Raw genomic sequence first — 9,673 nt, 5'->3', positions numbered from 1 at the left:
ATCTCGTTGAGTGCCATCTTAGTGCCAGCACCAGTTCGTGGTGGTAATTAGACAGCTACGAAAAATAGCTGCTGGTAAATAATGTGGTCTACATTTTATCATGAGATACTCTACCTCAGGTGAGCAAAACCTTGAGACTTAGATTTCGTGCACCAGCTGTAATTTACAAATAGACACCACTTGTCTTACCGGAGGCAGCTGTTCTATCTTGCCAATGGACCGAAAACCCAGCCAGCTACAGTTGAAGTCGGAAGTTCACATACACCTTAGACAAATTCATTTAAATACATTAGACAAATACATTTAAATACATTAGACAAATACATTTTCACAATTCCTGATATTTAATCCGAGTAAAAAATCCCAGTCTTAGGTCAGTTAGGATCACCACTTTATTTAAGAATGTGAAATGTCAGAATAATAGTAGAAAGATTGATTTATTTCAGCTTTTATTTCTTTCATCACATTCCCAGAATGTCAGAAGTTTACATACACTCAATTAGTATTTGGTAGCATTGCCTTGAAATTGTTTAACTTGGGTCAAATGTTTCGGGTAGCCTTCCACAAGCTTCCCACAATAAGTTGAGTGAATTTTGGCCCATTCCTCCTGACAGAGCTGGTGTAACTGAGTCAGGTTGTAGGCCTCCTTGCTCGCACGCACTTTTCTCAGTTCCGCCGACAAATTTTCTATAGGATTGAGGTCAGGGCTTTGTGATGGCTCCAATATCTTGACTTTGTTGTCCTTAAGCCATTTTCCCCCAACTTTGGAAGTTGTCCATTTCGAAGACCCATTTGCGACCAAGCTTTAACTTCCTGACTGATGTCTTGAGATGTTGCTTCAATATATCCACATAATTTTCCCTTCCTCATGATGCCATCTATTTTGTGAAGTGCACCAGTCCCTCTTGCAGCAAAGCACCCCCACAACATGATGCTGCCACCCCCATGCTTCATGGTTGGGATGGTGTTCTTCGGCTTGCAATCCCCCCCCTTTTTCCTCCAAACATAACGATGGTCATTATGGCCAAACAGTTCTATATTTGTTTCATCAGACCAGAGGACATTTCTCCAAAAAGTACGATCTTTGTCCCCATGTGCAGTTGCAAACCGTAGCTTTTTTATTGCGGTTTTGGAGCAGTGGCTTCTTCCTTGCTGAGCGGCCTTTCAGGTTATGTCGATATAGGACTCGTTTTTCTGACCCACTGGAAATGTGATACAGTGAATTATAAGTGAAATAATCTGTCTGTAAACAATTGTTGCAAATATTACTTGTGGCATGCACAAAGTGGATGTCCTAACTGACTTGCCAAAACTAGTTTTGTGGTTGAAAAACGGTTGAAAAGTTGTTGAAAATTCCGTTTTAATCACTCCAACCTAAGTGTATGTAAACCTCCGACTTCACCTGTAGGTGGGAAAATTTGGAAATGTGGAGATAATGTAGACCAAGAATGACAACACACTCCAGCACAGTAGGTGGCGGCATGACCTTTAATGTTTGTTTGCGGACCGCCATTATGTCATAGAAGAAGAAGAAGAACACTAGATCAGGACCAACTAGGTTGAAGAAAGCCTTAATTCCAGTCTGTTTCTGCTATAATGCCAAACGTTTACGGCTTGACAATGACAGCAATGGAGCACAAACTGATCTGAGACCAGGCTAGCTCTGTGTCAATATTAAAGATGATCTATTATATTGACAAGATAGTCCAGTGACCGCTCTAACAATGGAAATACGTGTCCTCAAAATTGGATTGCAGGCGGGAGGCGAGTTCAGGTGGGAGGGACCATTCTAGCCAGTGAGAGGGCAGATACGCGTGTGAACAACAGGCACAACTCCAATTTGATTTTTATTTAACCTTTATTTAACTGACCGATACAATGTAGTTTTTTTACAAAGTTGCGGAAAGGCGACGTGCAATTGTATATCAGTGCAATATCAGTGCAATTGTAACAAACTAACCATTACGAAACTTCTATTCGGTCAAATAAGCAATTACATTTTTTGTTGACAAAATTCGACACTCATTGACCATACACAAAAAAACAAGCAGTAATATCGGAAACAAGCGCACACATTTTCTTCAGAAAATTGAAGCAATGCAAAAGTACCCAGATTTGTCTATTTTTTAAGTAAAAATTATATTATAACTAGACATGCAATAATAATGCAATAATATTTAACTATATTATTGATAATCGATGTTTTTTATGTTGATTGATGGAGCTTTTATTTTGAAAAAGCGTTCTACGGGAAGTGGGAGGGAAAATCCAATATTCACGGGTATTAGGGATTTTTCTTCAATTAATTTCGAAGCTACAGTGCCTCAAGAAAAACAATAGGATATTGCTAGCAAATAAAACACAACCATTGCCATGTCTGAGACATACGGTAAGAAATCTTGACTACTCAGGTCGTGTTACACAATAGATAGCCAGAGGTGAGGGAGCAGGTGTATTGTAATGCCATCAAAACAAATAGCCTATGTGCTATGCTTTCATGTTTACTCGTTGTTGGGGGTATAGCTAGCTAACATTAGCTAGCTGGCTAACTTTAGTTTCGCTCGATAGCTTGCATCTCCGTCAAATGTCATCATTAATTGGTTTCTTAGCTAGCTATCTAGAAAGCCATCTGAATGTCAGACAACTAACAAAGTTAGCTATCTAAATGTCGAAGCAAATGTAACGTTATGCATGAAGCAATAACATAGCTTCTGTTCTGCTAGTAGTGCGCCTGTTACTTAACTAACGTTAGCCAGCTTTCTATCCAACTAGCCTAAGAATACGTATTCTCTAATGATTAAAATGAACTTTGTTTGTTTTTCCTCCGCTAGATTTCCTGTTCAAATTCCTAGTGATTGGGAATGCAGGAGCTGGAAAATCATGTCTTCTTCACCAGTTTATTGAGAAAAGATGTAAGTTATGTCCAATTGATTGTGCTGACATGTATTTTATATTTTGCTATGACTTGTAGTTTATTTTAGGGACAGGCTACAATTTATGATTAACTTAACTTTGAACACATGAATAGGCGTTGTTGTGATCTAGCTATGTGTTGTGGAATGATTTCATTTAAATCACAGTCAAAGACGATTCGAATCACACCATCGGAGTGGAGTTTGGCTCAAAGATAATCAACGTGGTAAACAAATATGTCAAACTCCAAATCTGGGACACTGCGGGACAAGAGAGATTCAGGTACTGTACAGTATGTGAGAGCATTTCACATACTTACTCTTACTGTGGCAGGGCATTAGACATTTTTCTCAAACCAGCTTGGACTGTTTCATGTGTGCCCATCTCCAGCTGATCATTAGAGAACTTGTGCCAGATCCTTAGAACAGCAAGTAAAATGAATCATGGCCAGCCGTTGTGGGGGAGTTAATAATGTGTAGCGCAGCTAAAATTCTGAAACACTACTACTGCTCCCAAGTGGCGTGGCGGTCTGGGGCACTGCATCTCAGTGCTTGAGGCGTCACTACAGACACCCTGGTTCGGATCCAGGCTGTGTCACAACTGGCTGTGATTGGAAGTCCCATAGGGCGGTGCACAATTGGCCCAGCGCCATCCGGGTTTGGCGGGTGTAGGCCGTCATTGTAAATAATATCTGACTTGCCTAGTTAAATAAAGGTTACTGAGCACCTTGAGCATTTTGTTTTGCACTTTGACCAACTCCTTATCCAGCTTGGATGGCACTAAATGCTTTTATGTATAGCTAACTATAGTTGTAGGAGATGGAGAATGTCAATTTAATAAATGTAATTAGGATGTGTAAAATGTTTATATTTATGCACTTATGTATTTTCAACTGATGTTACAATTGCTTTCCTCTCCCAGGTCTGTTACACGGAGTTATTACAGAGGCGCTGCTGGAGCCCTGCTTGTATATGACATCACCAGGTAGGCTAAATTACCTACTCATAGGTGATCAGGAGAGTTGAGGAGAAATAATCCTTGTCTTATTATGGGTGGACCTTCAAGGGGTATGTTGTTTTAATAAACCACATATGTTTCTAAAAAGACAAATGTTGAATGTAGTACATTTCAAAGAGACCTAGATATGATATGACTCATTGGTTGCACAGTGGCTCCCGATTGACTGTTTTGGAAAACACAGCTCTAACTTTCCTAAAGCCTACTGTGATTTTAGTGAACAGAACCACCAAGTCTGATTTGTATGTCTCCACTGCTCTCCCTCTCGCTCCATTGACCTGATCATCCTCAGCCGGGAAACCTACAACGCCCTGACCAACTGGCTGACAGACGCCAGGATGCTGGCCAGCCAAAATATTGTCATCATCCTGTGTGGTAACAAGAAGGACTTGGACGCAGACCGGGAGGTCACCTTCCTGGAGGCTTCTCGCTTTGCTCAGGAAAATGGTGCGTTTAGTATGGATGATGATCCCTTTACAGCTGAATTCCAAACTGTTCCCTGTGTCAAGCGTCTCAGACTGGGAGTGCAGATCTAGGAGCAGATCCTCTATGTAGTCTTATTAATTTTGTCCAAAAACGGCGAAACTGATCATAGATCAGCACTCCCACTCTGAGAAGCTGATGTATACGGACTAGAGGTCGACCAATTAATCGGAATGGCTGATTAATTAGGGACAATTTCAAGTTTTCATAACAATCGGTAATCGGTATTTTTGGACACCGATTTGGCGATTAAATTTTATTTATGAAAAAAAAATATATATATACACCTTTATTTAACTAGGCAAGTCAGTTAAGAACACATTCTTATTTTCAATGACGCCCTAGGAACGGTGGGTTAACTGCCTTGTTCAGGGGCAGAACGACAGATTTTTACCTTGTCAGCTCGGGGATTCGTTTTTGCAACCTTCCGGTTACTAGTCCACCGCTCTAACCACCTGCCTTACATTGCACTCCACGAGGAGCCTGCGCAGCAGGCAGAGTACCTGTTACACGAGGGCAGCAAGAAACCAAGGTAAGTTGCTAGCTAGCATTAAATGTATCTTATAAAAAAAACAATCAATCTTAACATAATCACTAGTTAACTACACATGGTTGATGATATTACTAGTTTATCTAGCGTGTCCTGCGTTGCATATAATCGATGCGCCTACCTCGACAAACGGTGATGATTTAACAAGCGCATTTGCGAAAAAAGCACTGTCGATGCACCAATGTACCTAACCATAAACATCAACGCCTTTCTTTAAAATCAATACACAAGTATATATTTTCAAACCTGCATATTTAGTTAATAATATTGCCTGCTAACATGAATTTGTTATAATTAGGGAAATTGTGTCACTTCTCTTGCGTTCCGTGCAAGCAGTCAGGGTATATGCAGCAGTTTGGGCCGCCTGGCTCATTGCGAACGGTGTGAAGTCCATTTATTCCTAACAAAGGCCGTAATTAATTTGCCAGAATTGTACATAGTTATGATATAACATTGAATGTTGTACAATGTAACAGCAATATTTAGACTTAGGGATGCCATCCGTTAGATAAAATACGGAACGGTTCCGTATTTCACTGAAAGAATAAACGTTTTGTTTTCGAAATGATAGTTTCCGGATTTGATAATTTTAATGACCAAAGGCCCGTATTTCTGTGTGTTATTATGTTATAATTAAGTCTATGATTTGATAGAGCAGTCTGACTGAGCGATGGTAGGCAGCAGCAGGCTCGTAAGCATTCATTCAAACAGCACTTTCGTGCCTTTGCCAGCAGCTATTGCGCTGTTTATGACTTCAAGCCTATCAACTCCCGAGATTAGGCTGGTGTAACCGATGTGAAATGGCTAGCTAGTTAGCGGGGTGCCCGCTAATAGAGTTTCAAACGTCACTCGCTCTGAGACTTGGAGTAGTTGTTCCCCTTGCTCTGCATGGGTAACGCTGCTTCGAGGTTGGCTGTTGTCGTTGTGTTCCTGGTTCGAGCCCAGGTAGGAGTGAGGAGAGGGACGGAAGCTATACTGTTACACTGGCAATACTAAAGTGCCTATAAGAACATCCAATAGTCAAAGGTATATGAAATACAAATCATATAGAGAGAAATAGTCCTATAATTCCTATAATAACTACAATATAAAACTTCTTACCTGGGAATATTGAAGACTCATGTTAAAAGGAACCACCAGCTTTCATATCTTCTCATGTTCTGAGCAAGGAACTTAAACCTTAGCTTTTTTACATGGCACATATTGCACTTTTACTTTCTTCTCCAACACTTTGTTTTTGCATTATTTAAACCAAATTGAACATGTTGCATTATTTATTTGAGGCTAAATTGATTTTATTGATATATTAAGTTAAAATAAGTGTTTATTCAGTATTGTTGTAATTGTCATTATTACAAATACATAAATAAAAATTGGCAGATTAATCGGTATCGGCTTTTTTTGGTCCTCCAATAATCGGTATCGGCATTGAAAAATCATGATCGTCGACCTCTGATACGGACCCAGACTCTACCCCCCTACCCTCTGATGCAGACCTGAAATCCTAATTTCTGATTGCTGCACTACTCCACTAGAGGTCACTGTAGGACAACTCACTGGTGTGAACTATTGCCCACAAAACTATTGCAATTCATGTCCTCCACAGCTAAATGCTGACTAATTCTCTTGTGTTCAAATGTTATCAACATTGATAGTAATCATTGTTATTATTGTGTCCTGCTGTCTTGTCTGTTTCAGAGCTTATGTTTCTGGAGACAAGTGCTCTGACAGGGGAGAATGTAGAGGAGGCCTTTGTGCAGTGTGCCAGGAAAATCCTCAACAAGATCGAGTCAGGTATCTCTGCATTCAGTATCTTCTCACCTTAACCAACAGCAATGAAATCGTGGTTTACCAGCTGAACTCTACTGTTTCAGCTCAGGGGCTTCTCTCTCTCTCCATCTCACTCTTTTTTTCTCTCTCTATTTCTCTCTCTCTGTGTTCTCTTCCAGGAGAGTTGGACCCGGAGAGGATGGGATCAGGAATCCAGTATGGAGACGCCGCGCTGCGCCAGCTGCGCTCCCCTCGTAGGGGACAGGCCGAGAGCGCCCAGGAATGTGGCTGTTAGTGAACACGCTCAGTATGCCCAGGACCAAGGTGAGACTCCTCCCCTCAGTGCTGCCTACAGCATAGGATTCTGCTCTGTGACTTGCCCTTCTGTTATCACACTAGTAACTCAATTAATAGCTCTGTTTAGTGACACCCAAAATGCTCCCTCTCAAAATAGCAGGCAGAAATACAGTTGTAGATGGTGCTTTTCACATTGACATGTTATGTAAGAGGCCATTCAAAAGTCCTCTCTATTTTACAGTTGACTGTGTTGCATTGCATGGAGCAGGTAAAGCATTAATTTGTCATTTTGAGAAGCACCGCCATGAACTTTAAAGATTCGGCCTTAATGCACCAAATGCCGAAACGTGGCTAGTTTTATCAGCAATATTGGTGTCAGGATCATCACATGCCCCCTCGGCGATGGGGGGTTCGAGCCCTGGCTGGGCCGACTATCTGTGCCCTTAACTACTTTCTTTACCCCTCTCAAATGTTGGTACTTACATATGTCCTGTCAAAACAAATAATCAGAACTAAAATAAAAGATTATCACAATGCTGATCCATGTTCTTCTCAAATGGTTTCCCTGAAGTGGTTTGTAATGATTACTTTTCTATTGCTGCAAGGTGATCACGGATGCTACTTTCACCAGTATCATCATACTGAATTAAGGGTAAAGTTAATGCCTGTGTCCCAAATGTAACTCCCTAAGTCCAGAGCTTTATTCTGTCGTACTGTATCTCCCCCTTGGGTCGGTGGGTGTGTGTGGTTGGATAGGGTCCAGGGGGCTATTTTTAGGGATCTCACAGAGAGGAAGGAGCCACCTTTGGCTATTTCTGTCCTCCAGCTCCCAATTGCCTGATGTGTCGATGATACAGAAAACCATAGCCACCCAGAATGACTCCGCCTCTTTTGTGAGAGGGGAGGCTAAAGGGGCTCAACAGTTTGAGAATGATCGAATGACCCTGCTTAGAAGCTGTGTGGATGTGGCTCCACACAACTGTTGTCAATACAGTTTTCTATCTGGGCAGATACATTTACCTGAGATTCTGCTGACTCCTGTTGGGGCAAGGCATTAAGGGTCTCTGAAGTGCCTTATTTGGGTATTGTAGTGTTTCACAAAAAAATGCTAGGCATAAATAGAGGGGTACTATGTCTACAAAAATAAATGATCAATTAATTTGTAAATTACAGTGTAGAGTTGAGTACATGCCAAATATTGCCAGCACGCAATTGTTAACAAAATGTAACTATTAACCTCACGTTCACACAGGTTTCTTAGCTGAAGGGGCTAATTTACAAGATCCCCACACATTTCTGTGTGTGTATGGTTTCAAACCTCTCTCTGTCCTTGTTTTCAGGCAGGTTGGTGAAGATTTCAAGGAAAGATGAGATGTAGGGAACATGATACAGGGCTCATAATGGTGGAGCGACTCTTCTCTGACCTTTATCTTCCCAACTTCTGGATGTTCCGTCAGAGACCCACAGAGAGTCCTGGATTCCTGGCCCTACTCTGGACTGCTGAGCTTGTTCCCAGGCCCCTCAGACAAGCCCTTTAATCATCTGGACTGTATTCATAAAGCGTCTGAGTATGATTGCTGATATGATTTGTTTTTCCTTTTAGATAATAATGAACAAGATAACAGGGAACCCAAATCCTAGATCAGCTATAGTTTGAGATGCTATATGATAATGGGACCTGACATCTTACTTTCACCCCTGTACTTCTGCACTATGCTACCCATAGCATATTGCATTATGTACAGTGTTATCTGTATAAAGAACACATCATATAGTCCCTCAAAGCAGTGGTTCCAAAACTGTGGGGCACGCCCCTGTCGGAAGGGGAGTTGCAGCGATGGGACAAGACTGTGACTACCAATTTGGATATCACGAAAATTGGGGTGAAAAAATGTCCAGATCAACTAGCCCAAGTTTTTTTTTTTTTGCCAGGTTTTTTTAGCCCATTGATTTTGTTGAATGTTTGAGTCACTCATATCACATGAACACACAAGACATGACGGAATGTGTAGAATTGCAGGGAATTAGCTTTAAAACTGTCAACAAGGGATGTGAACAGTTTCTGTCATGGACTGTCCCCATAGAAATAGACGTGGTGTGCCAGGGGGCACTTCAGTGATGGGGGGGGGGGGGGGGGGGGGGCTGAATGAGTTTGGGAACCACTGCCTCAAAGCATATTTTATTTTATGGACTAAGTTCTCTGAAGAATAATCTATCAATTATGTCATGTTCAAGTGAGAATGATCAATCAGCACTGTCTCACGCCTGCTCGTTTCATTGACCTGTTCTTTGTGTTGTTCTTTGTGTTGATATTATTAGTTGTTTTTTTTCCCCCCTAATTGTTATGAGTCATGTCATGCTTTTTTAATTTATTCTCAATAATATAGAAGCTCTTTTTAAAATAAAGTATTCAAAATGTATGTTAGAACAATATACAAAGGTGATTCCTCTTTCTTGTCATCTTTATTACTTAAGTGTGTAATATCTATTTAGAATACTTGGTAACACTTCATGTTAAATTGTTGTTATACCTGTAGTAACCTTCTAATAATTATTCATAGCTGTGTAATAGTTTATTTATGGAGTTGTGTAGGTTTTGTTATTACACAGGTGGATAAGCTGGCTCACAAGCTGGCTGCACGG

General features: G+C 40.9%; 1 protein-coding gene across 2 annotated transcripts; it reads left to right on the top strand.

Annotated features, from left to right (window-relative positions):
- The first annotated feature begins 2,231 nt into the window (after positions 1-2,231).
- On the top strand, positions 2,232-9,158 carry rab4a (RAB4a, member RAS oncogene family). 2 transcript variants are annotated; one of them, XM_055890082.1, is made up of 8 exons: positions 2,232-2,389; positions 2,832-2,912; positions 3,081-3,195; positions 3,835-3,897; positions 4,223-4,377; positions 6,662-6,757; positions 6,913-7,057; positions 8,375-9,158. In XM_055890082.1, the coding sequence occupies exons 1-7, from the start codon at positions 2,374-2,376 to the stop codon at positions 7,026-7,028; spliced, it is 642 nt and encodes a 213-aa protein (XP_055746057.1). In that variant the 5' UTR covers positions 2,232-2,373; the 3' UTR covers positions 7,029-7,057; positions 8,375-9,158. The 2 variants fall into 2 exon arrangements, with proteins under 2 accessions (XP_055746057.1, XP_055746056.1); XM_055890081.1 differs by having other exon boundaries at positions 2,234-2,389; positions 8,371-9,158.
- Positions 9,159-9,673: the final 515 nt, after the last annotated feature.

The sequence above is a fragment of the Salvelinus fontinalis genome, chromosome 30, assembly GCF_029448725.1.
Source record: "Salvelinus fontinalis isolate EN_2023a chromosome 30, ASM2944872v1, whole genome shotgun sequence".
NCBI lineage: Eukaryota > Metazoa > Chordata > Actinopteri > Salmoniformes > Salmonidae > Salvelinus > Salvelinus fontinalis.
Note: the sequence above shows the minus strand (reverse complement) of the source record. Positions and strands in the feature narration are given on the sequence as shown.

Bases quoted from the DNA above. Each gene is read 5' to 3' on its own strand.
- rab4a (XM_055890082.1), top strand. The intron at 2,913-3,080 runs GTAAGTTATGTC...TTTAAATCACAG, and splicing joins CCAGTTTATTGAGAAAAGAT to TCAAAGACGATTCGAATCAC. The intron at 3,898-4,222 runs GTAGGCTAAATT...GATCATCCTCAG, and splicing joins CTTGTATATGACATCACCAG to CCGGGAAACCTACAACGCCC.